Genomic DNA, 16408 nt, shown 5'->3' with positions numbered 1-16408 from the left:
AGATCCTCGCCACGGCACAACCCAAGGGGGGACGCCAACCCAGACAGGATGATCACATCAGTGACTCCACCCACTCAGGTGACGCACCCCTCCCAGGGACGGTATGAGAGAGCCCCAGTAAGCCAGTGACTCAGCCCCTGTAATAGGGTTAGAGGCAGAGAATCCCAGTGGAAAGAGGGGAACCGGCCAGGCAGAGACGGCAAGGGTGGTTCGTTGCTCCAGAGCCTTTCCGTTCACCTTCCCACTCCTGGGCCAGACTACACTCAATCATATGACCCACTGAAGAGATGAGTCTTCAGTAAAGACTTAAAGGTTCAGACCATTCCATAAAAATGGAGCTCTATAGGAGAAAGCCCTGCCTCCAGCTGTTTGCTTAGAAATTCTAGGGACAATTAGGAGGCCTGCATCTTGTGACCGTAGCGTACGTGTAGGTATGTACGGCAGGACCAAATCAGAGAGATAGGTAGGAGCAAGCCCATGTAATGCTTTGTAGGTTAGCAGTAAAACCTTGAAATCAGCCCTTGCTTTGACAGGAAGCCAGTGTAGGGAGGCTAGCACTGGAGTAATATGATCACATTTTTTTGGTTCAGTCAGGATTCTAGCAGCTGTATTTAGCACTAACTGAAGTTTATTTTGTGCTTTATCCAGGTAGCCGGAAAGTAGAGCGTTGCAGTAGTCTAACCTAGATGTGACAAAAACATGGATTAATTTTTCTGCATCATTTTTGGACAGAAAGTTTCTGATTTTTGCAATGTTACGTAGATGGAAAAAAGCTGTCCTTGAAATGGTCTTGATATGTTCTTCAAAAGAGAGATCAGGGTCCAGAGTAACGCCGAGGTCCTTCACAGTTTCATTTGAGACGACTGTACAACCATTAAGATTAATTGTCAGATTCAACAGAAGATCTCTTTGTTTCTTGGGACTAATGTTGTTGTCGTCCAGAAAGAGGCCTAGTGGTTAGAGCGTTGGACTAGTAACCGGAAGGTTGCAAGTTTGAATCCCCGAGCTGACAAGGTACAAATCTGTTGTTCTGCCCCTGAACAGGCAGTTAACCCACTGTTCCTAGGCCGTCATTGAAAATAAGAATTTGTTCTTAACTGACTTGCCTAGTTAAATAAAGGTAAAAATAAATTAAAAAGGGTTTGTCCTACCATCTGTTACTCCAGAGGGCTGTACTGCAGAGCAGGATCAATGAGTGAGCCAGCTAAATTTGATTAACAACCAGAAATTACTACACATTTTCTGGTTCATTAACAAAGCTAAACATCCATGTGTTCTTGGCTGTTGAGTCAATAAAACCATGCCTAAATATTATGATTTATTGTTATTATTGTGTTTTTTTGATAAGCTTGAAATGGGCAAGTTAGCCTGCTAACTCCTTGGTTTATAGTTTACCCCTCAGGCAGGCTGACGCATCAAACTGTTTGAAATGTTTCAAGTACTATTATAACTGTGTTGTGGTGTTTGTCTTCCTGCAGGCTTGCATCATGATGATGAGAGACCGGCTGTTCCACGCCCAGGGAGAGGGAGGATCTGCAGGGGGGCAACAGCCCCCACCGTTCCCTTACAACAGAGTCAGGGTGACTGGGGGCCAACCTGCCCCCGCTCTGGCCCCTGCTGTCCCCGTCCAAGCACAACCACCAGCACAGACACCGGTATTTAGGAATGAATGCTTTTTATTTGACACTTTTGCCTCAGCCTTGAGAATGCAACAATAAACACACACAAAAATGACTGAGGAAAAACCCCAAAGTAAACAGATGTATTTACATGGATGAGTCTAATCTCCACTTGAAGATATCATAGCAGTTGCTAGAGTTCATGTTGTGAAACATCAGCTTGGTATGTTGTTATTCTCTCATGTGTGTTTCTCTGTGGCTGCGTTCCAGTCTACTTTTTGAAGTAGTTCACTATAAAGGGAATAAGGTGCCGTTTGGGACGCTGGCTGTGTGTAAATGATGTTCCTCTCCAGGGGCCCTACCAGCCTCCTCTTCCTGTGATGTCAGTGGGTGGCCAGCCTCCTCTTCCTGTGATGTCAGTGGTTGGCCAGCCTCCTCTTCCTGTGATGTCAGTGGTTGGCCAGCCTCCTATGACGACAGTCTTCACTCCTCAAGCTGCTGCTCTCTCCAGAGGGCCGCCTCCTCCTTCGTATGGCGGTCTGCCTCCCTCCTCCCCTGCTCCTCCACCGAGTGGGCTGCCACGTACAGGACTACGGCCAGCCTACCCTCAACATCCTGCCACTGCCCCAGGTAGGCACTCGTCCTCCGTCCAGGGCCGTGTTCAGCAGGTGTTACATCTGGAACTGACCCTGTGTGTAGTATGCCTACTGACTTCATCTTGTTGTTTTTTTTGTTCTACAGTGTTATTTTTAGTGCTACATTTATTGATTGCTGCATTGTTGGGTTTGGAGCTTGTAAGAAAGGCATTTCACTGTATCAAATCAAATGTATTTATATAGCCCTTCGTACATCAGCTGATATCTCAAAGTGCTGTACAGAAACCCAGCCTCAAACCCCAAACGGCAAGCAATGCAGGAGTAGAAGCACTGTACTTGTGTATGTGACATTGAAACGTGTTTGTTCTACATAATATATTTCTATCTGAACGTAATATACAAGCTGTGCCCTGCTGAACCAGGTACTACTCTGTCACCTGCCAGACACTACTCCAGACTGGTCTTGATGTAACATGTCTGTCTCCTGTCTGCTCAGGGTTCTCTCCACTCCAGCCATTCCAGCCACAACAGCAGCCCATGTCTGCAGGACTAGGTGGCCCCGGCCTCTCTGCCTTCCCTCCAGGACCTGCTATGCCAGGCTCCAACCTATCTGGACCCCCCCTGCCTCCGTTCTCTGCCCCTGGCGGCCTCCCCACCATGCCCAGCCCAGGGCCACCTCCGTCAGGCTTCACCCCCACCTCGCTACCTGCAGGCCCCATGCCACCCAGCTACCAGCAGCCTGGGGCCCCCGTCGGCATGTACCCACCAGGGGGGTCTCACCTTCACAGCCAGGGCCCACCTGCAGGTCCCCCCTCTGGTCCGTACCCACCCCTGGGACCTGGGTACCCACAAGGAGGTCCTGGAGCCCCGGCCGTCAAGTCCTTCTCTGCTCCGTCGGTTGCTGCTCCTCCTACAGGTACTGACTAAGATGCAATTCATGTGTTGCTTCCCAAATGCCATCCTATGCCTGGTAGAGTGCACTACTGTTGACCGGGGATCGTACGGTCGGTAGGACCCTACCGTTGACCGGGGATCGTACGGTCGTCGGTGGGACCCTACCGTTGACCGGGGATCGTACGGTCGTCGGTGGGACCCTGCCGTTGACCGGGGATCGTATGGTCGTCGGGTGGGACCCTACCGTTGACCGGGGATCGTACGGTCGTCGGGTGGGACCCTACCGTTGACCGGGGATCGTACGGTCGTCGGGTGGGACCCTACCGTTGACCGGGGATCGTACGGTCGTCGGGTGGGACCCTACCGGGGATCGTACGGTCGGTAGGACCCTACCGTTGACCGGGGACCGTACTATAAAGGGAGTGGGGTGTAATTTGGGACACAGGCCTGTAACACCACTGTGTATCTGTTATGATAGTCATCTTTAAAAATATCTTTATTCATTTATGCTTCAAGAAGAAATGGTGGATTCTTGTTTAACACTTGTCTCTTTTATAAATACTAAATCATGTGTAGTGAGATTTGAGACGTGAATAACGTAATGTTAATTCATAAATGCTTCTGATTGAGCTGTCCTCCTTGTTTAACTTTCAGGGTACTTCCCTTGGCTGAGTACTCCCCTTGTTGACGATGATGAAGGTGACAGTGAGAGTGACAGACAGGGATAGGTTTGGATGTGGTGGGATAGGACTGTTAATGCAGACAGGGATAGGTTTAGATGTGGTGGGATAGGACTGTTAATGCAGACAGGGCTAGGTTTAGATAAGACTGTTAATGCAGACAGGGCTAGGTTTGGATAGGACTGTTAATGCAGACAGGGATAGGTTTAGATGTGGTGGGATAGGACTGTTAATGCAGACAGGGCTAGGTTTAGATGTGGTGGGATAGGACTGTTAATGCAGACAGGGCTAGGTTTAGATGTGGTGGGATAAGACTGTTAATGCAGACAGGGATAGGTTTAGTTGTGGTGGGATAGGACTGTTAATGCAGACAGGGATAGGTTTGGATAAGACTGTTAATGCAGACAGGGATAGGTTTAGATGTGGTGGGATAGGACTGTTAATGCAGACAGGGATAGGTTTAGATGTGGTGGGATAGGACTGTTAATGCAGACAGGGATAGGTTTAGATGTGGTGGGATAGGACTGTTAATGCAGACAGGAATAGGTTTAGATGTGGTGGGATAGGACTGTTAATGCAGACAGGGATAGGTTTAGATGTGGTGGGATAGGACTGTTAATGCAGACAGGGATAGGTTTAGATGTGGTGGGATAGGACTGTTAATGCAGACAGGGCTAGGTTTAGATGTGGTGGGATAGGACTGTTAATGCAGACAGGGATAGGTTTAGATGTGGTGGGATAGGACTGTTAATGCAGACAGGGCTAGGTTTAGATGTGGTGGGATAGGACTGTTAATGCAGACAGGGATAGGTTTAGATGTGGTGGAATAGGACTGTTAATGCAGACAGGGCTAGGTTTAGATGTGGTGGGATAGGACTGTTAATGCAGACAGGGATAGGTTTAGATGTGGTGGGATAGGACTGTTAATGCAGACAGGGCTAGGTTTAGATGTGGTGGGATAGGACTGTTAATGCAGACAGGGTTAGGTTTGGATAGGACTGTTAATGCAGACAGGGATAGGTTTGGATGTGGTGGGATAGGACTGTTAATGCAGACAGGGATAGGTTTGGATAAGACTGTTAATGCAGACAGGGATAGGTTTAGATGTGGTGGGATAGGACTGTTAATGCAGACAGGGATAGGTTTAGATGTGGTGGGATAGGACTGTTAATGCAGACAGGGCTAGGTTTAGATGTGGTGGGATAGGACTGTTAATGCAGACAGGGATAGGTTTGGATGTGGTGGGATAGGACTGTTAATGCAGACAGGGATAGGTTTAGATGTGGTGGGATAGGACTGTTAATGCAGACAGGGATAGGTTTGGATGTGGTGGGATAGGACTGTTAATGCAGACAGGGATAGGTTTAGATGTGGTGGGATAGGACTGTTAATGCAGACAGGGCTAGGTTTAGATGTGGTGGGATAGGACTGTTAATGCAGACAGGGATAGGTTTAGATGTGGTGGGATAGGACTGTTAATGCAGACAGGGATAGGTTTAGATGTGGTGGGATAGGACTGTTAATGCAGACAGGGATAGGTTTAGATGTGGTGGGATAGGACTGTTAATGCAGACAGGGCTAGGTTTAGATGTGGTGGGATAGGACTGTTAATGCAGACAGGGCTAGGTTTAGATGTGGTGGGATAGGACTGTTAATGCAGACAGGGATAGGTTTAGATGTGGTGGGATAGGACTGTTAATGCAGACAGGGATAGGGTGGGATAAGACTGTTAATGCAGACAGGGATAGGGTGGGATAAGACTGTTAATGCAGACAGGGATAGGGTGGGATAAGACTGTTAATGCAGACAGGGATAGGTTTGGATAAGACTGTTAATGCAGACAGGGATAGGGTGGGATAAGACTGTTAATGCAGACAGGGATAGGTTTGGATGTGGTGGGATAGGACTGTTAATGCAGACAGGGATAGGGTGGGATAAGACTGTTAATGCAGACAGGGATAGGTTTGGATGTGGTGGGATAGGACTGTTAATGCAGACAGGGATAGGTTTAGATGTGGTGGGATAGGACTGTTAATGCAGACAGGGCTAGGTTTGGATAGGGTGGGATAAGACTACTAATGCAGACAGGGATAGGGTGGGATAAGACTGTTAATGCAGACAGGGATAGGGTGGGATAAGACTGTTAATGCAGACAGGGTTATGTTGGGATAAGATTGTTAATGCAGACAGGGATATGTTGGGATAAGACTGCTAATGCAGACAGGGTTATGTTGGGATAAGACTGTTAATGCAGACAGGGATAGGGTGGGATAAGACTGTTAATGCAGACAGGGTTATGTTGGGATAAGACTGTTAATGCAGACAGGGATATGGTGGGATAAGACTGTTAGGTTTAGATATGGTGGGATAAGACTGTTAGGTTTAGATGTGGTGGGATAAGACAGGGCTAGGTTTAGATGTGGTGGGATAAGACAGGGCTAGGTTTAGATGTGGTGGGATAAGACAGGGCTAGGTTTAGATGTGGTGGGATAAGACAGGGCAAGGTTTAGATGTGGTGGGATAAGACAGGGCTAGGTTTAGATGTGGTGGGATAAGACAGGGCTAGGTTTAGATGTGGTGGGATAAGACAGGGCTAGGTTTAGATGTGGTGGGATAAGACAGGGCTAGGTTTAGATGTGGTGGGATAAGACAGGGCTAGGTTTAGATGTGGTGGGATAAGACTGTTAATGCAAACATGTAGAAAGGTTTTTGCCGTCACATGATTTTACAGGAACGTGTTGAGCCGGTCTTTGATTTATAACAAACAATGTAACGATGTAGTGAAATAATCCATGCTAAATTACTGTTGTTGGTGATTTACATTTACTAATTTAATACCGAAATATCTGTTTTAAGTTTATGATAGTTGAGTACTAAAAAATGTAAATTTAGCACAGTATTAGGCTATACCAAGAAGTGAAGATAATGCAACAACAATAATGTGTTATTGTCAGTCAGTGTGTCCAATCTAAGTGCACTGTGATGCTGCCTGGCCGCTGCCTGGCCGTGGCCTGCTGCCTGTTGAAGTGGCCTGCTGCCTGTTGAAGTGGCCTGCTGCCTGGCCGTGGCCTGCTGCCTGGCCGTGGCCTGCTGCCTGGCCGTGGCCTGCTGCCTGGCCGTGGCCTGCTGCCTGGCCGTGGCCCGCTGCCTGTTGAAGTGACCTGTTTGTTGCTACTCAAGTGGAAATACCTTTTTTTATTTTTCAGAGTTGAAAGTGATTTTTAAGACTAATTTATCCTCCTTAGAGATTGAGAAATAACCCTGCTCAACTTAATGTCCCAGAACATTCCATGGATCTCTAGGCTCTTGGCTTTGGCTGCTGTCTGGATTCTTAAAAAGCCTCAGGTGTCTTGTGGCTGACTATTCATCTTTCACTATCTATAGGACAAGATGGATGGAATGACCCACCAGCAGTACGGGGGGGTTCTAGGAAGAAAAAGGTATCTCCTCTGGATAAATGACTTTCATACCGGATTCCACATCCTCTCTGATAACACGGACTAGCTCCGACTGGACAAATGTGGACCAGTTCCAATTTGTCCAACCCAGTCCAGGACCAGTTGACCATCTTGGAAATGTTAATAGCTACAATCTTAGTTGTATGTAAACCAGTATTCAGTGAATCCATGTTCTCCAGATGTTGTAGACGGTCTTTTGGTATTTCAGTATCACGTGTTTAAACATGCAGTAAGATCTTAGCTGAATGTTAACCAGTATAAGATGAAGCTGGGGCGGCAGTGTAGCCTAGTGGTTAGAGCGTTGGACTAGTAACCGGAAGTTTTCAAGTTCAAATCCCCGAGCTGACAAGGTACAAATCTGTCGTTCTGCCCCTTAACAGGCAGTCAACCCACTGTTCCTAGGCCGTCATTGAAAATAATAATTTGTTCTTAACTAACTTGCCTAGTTAAAAGCTTTTTTATTTTATCTTTATTTATGTCTGTGTAATAAACCTGGTAGTGTGTGAATCTGTGTTCTGTCCGTGTCTCAGGTTGTCCCAGACAACTACACCCCTCCGGCTCCCATCACCGCCCCTGTTATGGGGGGTTTCCCCATGGAGGGCCATCATCAGCCCCAAGGACAGCAGGGCCACGACCCCAGCCGCACGCAGCAGTTCCCCCCAGGGGCCCCTCAGGAGCCCAGCGTACAGGTCAGTGACAACCTCGTCTCTTCTGTGTTTCTCCATGCCCAGTTCTGGAGCCAGAATACAGTGGGATTTCTGGTAGCATGAGACTAGTGCCGACCTAACCCAGTACCATTTACTTTCTTATTCAAGGCCTGGCAGCCTGACCTCTAACCCCTAAAGTCAGGCTGCCATTTACTTTCTTATTAAAGGCCTGGCAGGCCGACCTCCTAACCCCTAAAGTCAGGCTGCCATTTACTTTCTTATTCAAGGCCTGGCAGCCTGACCTCTAACCCCTAAAGTCAGGCTGCCATTTACTTTCTTATTAAAGGCCTGGCAGCCTGACCTCTAACCCCTAAAGTCAGGCTGCCATTTACTTTCTTATTAAAGGCCTGGCAGCCTGACCTCTAACCCCTAAAATCAGGCTGCCAGTTACTTTATATTAAAGGCCTGGCAGCCTGACCTCTAACCCCTAAAGTCAGGCTACCAGTCACTTATAGGCAGGCCGGCCTCTAACCCCTAAAGTCAGGCTACCAGTCACTTACAGGCAGGTCGGCCTCTAACCCCTAAAGTCAGGCTACCAGTCACTTATAGGCAGGCCGGCCTCTAACCCCTAAAGTCAGGCTACCAGTCACTTATAGGCAGGCCGGCCTCTAACCCCTAAAGTCAGGCTACCAGTCACTTACAGGCAGGCCGGCCTCTAACCCCTAAAGTCAGGCTACCAGTCACTTATAGGCAGGCCGGCCTCTAACCCCTAAAGTCAGGCTACCAGTCACTTACAGGCAGGCCGGCCTCTAACCCCTAAAGTCAGGCTACCAGTCACTTACAGGCAGGCCGGCCTCTAACCCCTAAAGTCAGGCTACCAGTCACTTATAGGCAGGCCGGCCTCTAACCCCTAAAGTCAGGCTACCAGTCACTTATAGGCAGGCCGGCCTCTAACCCCTAAAGTCAGGCTACCAGTCACTTACAGGCAGGTCGGCCTCTAACCCCTAAAGTCAGGCTACCAGTCACTTATAGGCAGGCCGGCCTCTAACCCCTAAAGTCAGGCTACCAGTCACTTATAGGCAGGCCGGCCTCTAACCCCTAAAGTCAGGCTACCAGTCACTTACAGGCAGGCCGGCCTCTAACCCCTAAAGTCAGGCTACCAGTCACTTATAGGCAGGCCGGCCTCTAACCCCTAAAGTCAGGCTACCAGTCACTTACAGGCAGGCCGGCCTCTAACCCCTAAAGTCAGGCTACCAGTCACTTACAGGCAGGCCGGCCTCTAACCCCTAAAGTCAGGCTACCAGTCACTTATAGGCAGGCCGGCCTCTAACCCCTAAAGTCAGGCTACCAGTCACTTATAGGCAGGCCGGCCTCTAACCCCTAAAGTCAGGCTACCAGTCACTTACAGGCAGGCCGACCTCTAACCCCTAAAGTCAGGCTACCAGTCACTTATAGGCAGGCCGGCCTCTAACCCCTAAAGTCAGGCTACCAGTCACTTATAGGCAGGCCGGCCTCTAACCCCTAAAGTCAGGCTACCAGTCACTTATAGGCATGCAGGCCTCTAACCCCTAAAGTCAGGCTACCAGTCACTTACAGGCAGGCCGACCTCTAACCCCTAAAGTCAGGCTACCAGTCACTTACAGGCAGGCCGGCCTCTAACCCCTAAAGTCAGGCTACCAGTCACTTACAGGCAGGCCGGCCTCTAACCCCTAAAGTCAGGCTACCAGTCACTTACAGGCAGGCCGACCTCTAACCCCTGTGTGTCCCTTCAGCTCCTCCAGGCGCTGCCGGCTGAGAGGGTGGAGCAGAGAGAGATCCCTGCAGAGCACATGGTCCTCAAGCAGACCTTCGACAGCCTGGTACAGCGCTGCCAGCTCGCCGCACAAGACCCAGTAAGTCTTTACAGAAGACTGTGGTATCGGCTCTTGTGATTGAAAAGACATCATTTCTACCCGTCTATCTGCCTAAGACACACAGAGCCATTCTGAAGGTGCTGCTGTTGGAGTCTGACATCCTGGTATTCAATATATTTATTTATTTTCCCTCAGCAAACAAAAAGGAAACTTGACGATGCATCGAAACGCCTTGGGTACCTGTATGACAAGCTGAGAGAGCAAACGGTGAGAACACGGAGCAGATACTCTACCACAGGGCCCTAGCCTCAGAGTTCACAAATCTGCTGTTTCAAAACACACACCTTCAAAAAAATAATCTGTGTTTTTAAACCATTTCACCTGCGTTTTTATATTGAAATTCGTCTGTTTTTAGATTTTTTTTTCTTCAATAGAGTGATCAGGGACATGAAACTAGAGTTTGCCTTCACAGAAAATACATTAGTGCAACACATTCTGGCAGAAAATAGCTTCGTTTTCATCAGACGACAACAGAAGTGGAACGCCATTTGGCTGGCAGCCACACAAGTAAATGCATGAGTTTACAATTAAAAAGTACTGTCTTTTTTTTTGTTGCAAAAAAACAATGCACGGCCATCATATTTCTGTTTTAGCATAGAGACAATGGAGCCAGCTATATTTCCCAATGTTTTGCTTGAAGTTAATCTGTTGGCTACACGGAAAAGTAGCTTCACATCAGTCAGAGCGCTATCCGCTGATAGAACGCCGTTCCTGAAGTCTCATCCGAGTGGAGAAATGCAACTGAAGCACAAAATGAGTCTGATGCACAGCGGAAATTACAATGAGAAGCATTTTAGATTTGCTGTACAAAATCACACAATTCTGTATTAACGTGACTCCTGTACCATGATGTCACTTAGTTCTCATTTTAATCCAGTCAAGTTACTCCACTCCATAACAGGCCCAGTCATGGTGCTCCACTCCATAACAGACCCAGTCATGGTGCTCCACTCTATAACAGACCCAGTCATGGTGCTCCACTCTATAACAGACCCAGTCATGGTGCTCCACTACATAACAGACCCAGTCAAGTTAGTCCACTCCATAACAGGCCCAGTCATGGTGCTCCACTCCATAACAGACCCAGTCATGGTGCTCCACTCCATAACAGGCCCAGTCATGGTGCTCCACTCCATAACAGGCCCAGTCATGGTGCTCCACTCCATAACAGGCCCAGTCATGGTGCTCCACTCCATAACAGACCCAGTCATGGTGCTCCACTACATAACAGGCCCAGTCATGGTGCTCCACCCCATAACAGACCCAGTCATGGTGCTCCACTCCATAACAGGCCCAGTCATGGTGCTCCGTTACATAACAGGCCCAGTCATGGTGCTCCATTACATAACAGGCCCAGTCATGGTGCTCCACTCCATAACAGACCCAGTCATGGTGCTCCACTCTATAACAGACCCAGTCATGGTGCTCCATTCCATAACAGACCCAGTCATGGTGCTCCACTCTATAACAGACCCAGTCATGGTGCTCCACTCCATAACAGACCCAGTCAAGTTACTCCACTCCATAACAGACCCAGTCATGGTGCTCCACTCCATAACAGACCCAGTCAAGTTAGTCCACTACATAACAGACCCAGTCAAGTTAGTCCACTCCATAACAGGCCCAGTCAAGTTACTCCACTCCATAACAGACCCAGTCATGGTGCTCCACTCCATAAGACCCAGTCAAGTTAGTCCACTACATAACAGACCCAGTCAAATTAGTCCACTACATAACAGACCCAGTCATGGTGCTCCACTCCATAACAGACCCAGTCAAGTTAGTCCACTCCATAACAGACCCAGTCAAGTTAGTCCACTCCATAACAGACCCAGTCAAGTTAGTCCACTACATAACAGACCCAGTCATCTTGCTCCACTCCATAACAGACCCAGTCATGGTGCTCCACTACATAACAGGCCCAGTCATGGTGCTCCACTACATAACAGATCCAGTCATGGTGCTCCACTACATAACAGACCCAGTCAAGTTAGTCCACTCCATAACAGGCCCAGTCATGGTGCTCCACTCCATAACAGACCCAGTCATGGTGCTCCACTCCATAACAGACCCAGTCATGGTGCTCCACTCCATAACAAACCCAGTCATGGTGCTCCACTCCATAACAGACCCAGTCAAGTTAGTCCACTACATAACAGACCCAGTCAAGTTAGTCCACTCCATAACAGACCCAGTCATGGTGCTCCACTCCATAACAGGCCCAGTCATGGTGCTCCACTACATAACAGGCCCAGTCATGGTGCTCCACTACATAACAGACCCAGTCATGGTGCTCCACTCCATAACAGACCCAGTCATGGTGCTCCACTACATAACAGGCCCAGTCATGGTGCTCCACTACATAACAGGCCCAGTCATGGTGCTCCACTACATAACAGGCCCAGTCATGGTGCTCCACTACATAACAGACCCAGTCATGGTGCTCCACTCCATAACAGACCCAGTCAAGTTAGTCCACTACATAACAGACCCAGTCATGGTGCTCCACTCCATAACAGACCCAGTCATGGTGCTCCACTACATAACAGGCCCAGTCATGGTGCTCCGTTACATAACAGGCCCAGTCATGGTGCTCCACTCCATAACAGACACAGTCAAGTTAGTCCACTCCATAACAGACCCAGTCAAGTTAGTCCACTACATAACAGACCCAGTCAAGTTAGTCCACTCCATAACAGACCCAGTCAAGTTAGTCCACTCCATAACAGACCCAGTCAAGTTAGTCCACTCCATAACAGACCCAGTCAAGTTAGTCCACTCCATAACAGACCCAGTCAAGTTAGTCCACTCCATAACAGACCCAGTCAAGTTAGTCCAATACATAACAGGCCCAGTCATGGTGCTCCACTACATAACAGACCCAGTCATGGTGCTCCACTCCATAACAGACCCAGTCAAGTTAGTCCACTACATAACAGACCCAGTCAAGTTAGTCCACTCCATAACAGACCCAGTCAAGTTAGTCCACTCCATAACAGACCCAGTCATGGTGCTCCACTCCATAACAGGCCCAGTCATGGTGCTCCACTCCATAACAGACCCAGTCATGGTGCTCCACTCCATAACAGACCCAGTCATGGTGCTCCACTCCATAACAGACCCAGTCATGGTGCTCCACTCCATAACAGACCCAGTCATGGTGCTCCACTCCATAACAGACCCAGTCAAGTTACTCCACTCCATAACAGACCCAGTCATGGTGCTCCACCCCATAACAGACCCAGTCATGGTGCTCCACTCCATAACAGACCCAGTCATGGTGCTCCACTCCATAACAGACCCAGTCAAGTTACTCCACTCCATAACAGACCCAGTCATGGTGCTCCACTCCATAACAGACCCAGTCATGGTGCTCCACTCCATAACAGACCCAGTCAAGTTAGTCCACTACATAACAGACCCAGTCATGGTGTTCCACTACATAACAGGCCCAGTCAAGTTAGTCCACTACATAACAGGCCCAGTCATGGTGCTCCACTACATAACAGACCCAGTCAAGTTAGTCCACTACATAACAGACCCAGTCATGGTGCTCCACTACATAACAGACCCAGTCAAGTTAGTCCACTACATAACAGACCCAGTCATGGTGCTCCACTCCATAACAGACCCAGTCATGGTGCTCCACTCCATAACAGACCCAGTCAAGTTAGTCCACTACATAACAGACCCAGTCATGGTGTTCCACTACATAACAGGCCCAGTCAAGTTAGTCCACTACATAACAGGCCCAGTCATGGTGCTCCACTACATAACAGACCCAGTCATGGTGCTCCGTTACATAACAGGCCCAGTCATGGTGCTCCACTACATAACAGACCCAGTCATGGTGCTCCGTTACATAACAGGCCCAGTCATGGTGCTCCACTCCATAACAGACCCAGTCAAGTTAGTCCACTCCATAACAGACCCAGTCAAGTTAGTCCACTATATAACAGACCCAGTCAAGTTAGTCCACTCCATAACAGACCCAGTCATGGTGCTCCACTCCATAACAGACCCAGTCATGGTGCTCCACTCCATAACAGACCCAGTCAAGTTAGTCCACTACATAACAGGCCCAGTCATGGTGCTCCACTCCATAACAGGCCCAGTCATGGTGCTCCACTCCATAACAGGCCCAGTCATGGTGCTCCACTCCATAACAGACCCAGTCAAGTTAGCCAACTACATAACAGACCCAGTCATGGTGCTCCACTACATAACAGGCCCAGTCAAGTTAGTCCACTCCATAACAGGCCCAGTCATGGTGCTCCACTACATAACAGGCCCAGTCATGGTGCTCCACTCCATAACAGACCCAGTCAAGTTAGTCCACTACATAACAGACCCGAAGGAAATCTGTACATGCCTATAGTAACTTTAAATTCTCCCCTCATCCTGTAGCTGTCTAACAACATCCTGGGGGGTTTACATGAGATCAGCCGCTGTGTGGCGGGCCAGAACTACCAGCGAGGCCTAGAGGTCCACACTGCTGTGGTCACCAGCAGCAACTTCAGCGAGATCCAAGCCTTCATGCCCATCCTCAAAGTGGTCATGACCATCGCCAACAAGCTGGGCGTCTGACCACTGATCCCACACCAAGGCAGGCTTCTAGAATAAACCTCATTTCCTATAATGCTCTACTTCTGACCAGACCCTATGGGCTCTTTACGGGCCCCGTGGGCCCTATGATTTATGAGGGCCCCGAGGGGTCTATGAGGGCCCCCGAGGGCTCTTGTCAAAAGTAGTGCCCTATATAGGGAGTAGAGTGCCATTTGGAACACTCAAAAACACACCAAGATAAAAAAAGCCTTCAGTGTTATCATATGGATGGATCACAATGTTTATAGATTAGATATTTATTTCTTTTTCAGCTGTTGAAATGTGCTTTGATAAAACAAAAAACATGATTGCAGATGTGTGGTTTTCGCTTGACTAAAGCCGACTCATTGAAAGGTTTCTGACTTGGCTGATGACGAGAGGTGTTCTTCTCTCTGAGAAGACGAGTCACTGTGGTGGTTATCAACAGCAAAACACCCAATAGTATTAAAGAAGTTGAGTCCTTTTAGCTTTTCGATGGGAAGATACCTGATGTTAAAGAGGTGGGGGTTACTGATGTGGGAGGATTGTAGATAGCTGAGGATTTTAATGTCGTAATGTTTGAGAGTGGAGAAAGATACGCAAATGTCTCTGAACAATGTGGGTTTGGATTCTCTGGCTGTCAGTAGTTCTTAACATGGTAACACATCCAACGAAGGGAAGACTTTGTTTTGTCCACCTTCCTACCTCATCTCTCCTTAACAAACCACACAACGTCCAGCTGATTTTTACAATAGTTAGGAAGAGTGAATGAGATATATACACTTTTGTAATGCATACTGTACCATGGCGCTGAAATTGTTACATTTTTCACTGACAGACCAGTGTGCTCTACAGACCAGTGTGCTCTACAGACCAGTGTGCTCTACAGACCAGTGTGCTCTACAGACCAGTGTGCTCTACAGACCAGTGTGCTCTACAGACCAGTGTGCTCTACAGACCAGTGTGCTCTACAGACCAGTGTGCTCTACAGACCAGTGTGCTCTACAGACCAGTGTGCTCTACAGACCAGTGTGCTCTACAGACCAGTGTGCTCGACAGACCAGTGTGCTCGACAGACCAGTGTGCTCTACAGACCAGTGTGCTCTACAGACCAGTGTGCTCTACAGACCAGTGTGCTCTACAGACCAGTGTGCTCGACAGACCAGTGTGCTCTACAGACCAGTGTGCTCTACAGACCAGTGTGCTCTACAGACCAGTGTGCTCTACAGACCAGTGTGCTCTACAGACCAGTGTGCCATCTCTTACTTTGTTCCGTTTTCAGGCCAAAGCACTGCAACAACTAGCTCTGATCCAGGGTGTTACATGCAGCTTGTTGACTCAGAGCTGTGTCAGAGCCTGCACATTACGCCCTGGTCCAGAGCTATGCAACAACAGAATGTCATTTGATGATTCTTGTGGAGTGGCTGGATTTTTTGAATAGTCAGTCTGCGTTACAGTCACTATAGAGCGGCCCGCTGCTGTCAGCTAGCTTGTGTGATTGAGATACTGTATGAGAACTGTGTGTGTCCTGGTTGTTGGCTTCGCCCCCTGTTTATAGTGTGCTGGCTTCTGTTGTGTATAAACTGTAATGAGCAACACCACTGTAAACAGCTTTGGCGTGGTTACACTTGACATTTCATGCTGATTGAAGAACGTGGCAGTTATCGACTGAAATATGAATTATGGCAAAGAAACCCATGAATAAATATCTTGAAATATTTTTGTGAATTGTAAGTGGTGCGTAAGCTGCATTCCCCCTATTTTTTTGTTGTTGACGAATTCCCTGTTTTAATAATTAATTAGTATTTCCCCATTTTTTTTTTAAATCATGAATTAGCAATTACCCCTGTTTTAATAAGGAATTAGAGATTTCTTATTTGACCTGTTGCATCCTATATTTAGTTTCTAATTGTGCGTAACCATAGGAACGACCTTGCCACGCCACCTTGTTCTTTTTCAGGAGGGGGTTTGTGCACAAAAAATGATGACACCAAAGCTGACCCATTCTAGTGTTTTG

General features: G+C 48.2%; 1 protein-coding gene across 3 annotated transcripts in view; it reads left to right on the top strand.

Moving 5' to 3' along the window:
* The window catches only part of LOC135532446 (protein transport protein Sec31A-like), a 31825-nt gene extending 15714 nt beyond the window's left edge, over nt 1-16111 (top strand). For 2 of the 3 annotated variants that reach the window (XM_064959953.1, XM_064959955.1), the window contains 8 exons: nt 1479-1655; nt 1973-2249; nt 2712-3131; nt 7174-7229; nt 7778-7936; nt 9667-9786; nt 9943-10014; nt 14215-16111. In XM_064959953.1, coding sequence (XP_064816025.1) covers nt 1479-1655; nt 1973-2249; nt 2712-3131; nt 7174-7229; nt 7778-7936; nt 9667-9786; nt 9943-10014; nt 14215-14394 — 1461 coding nt within the window. In that variant the 3' untranslated portion in view covers nt 14395-16111. The remainder of the gene's footprint in view (nt 1-1478; nt 1656-1972; nt 2250-2711; nt 3132-7173; nt 7230-7777; nt 7937-9666; nt 9787-9942; nt 10015-14214) is intronic. The other variant, XM_064959954.1, reaches the window with a different exon arrangement.
* The last annotated feature ends 297 nt before the right edge of the window (nt 16112-16408 follow it).

Source organism: Oncorhynchus masou, unplaced genomic scaffold (genome assembly GCF_036934945.1).
Source record: "Oncorhynchus masou masou isolate Uvic2021 unplaced genomic scaffold, UVic_Omas_1.1 unplaced_scaffold_1852, whole genome shotgun sequence".
In the NCBI taxonomy this organism is placed as follows: domain Eukaryota; kingdom Metazoa; phylum Chordata; class Actinopteri; order Salmoniformes; family Salmonidae; genus Oncorhynchus; species Oncorhynchus masou.
This window is presented reverse-complemented; position numbering and strand designations above follow the sequence as displayed.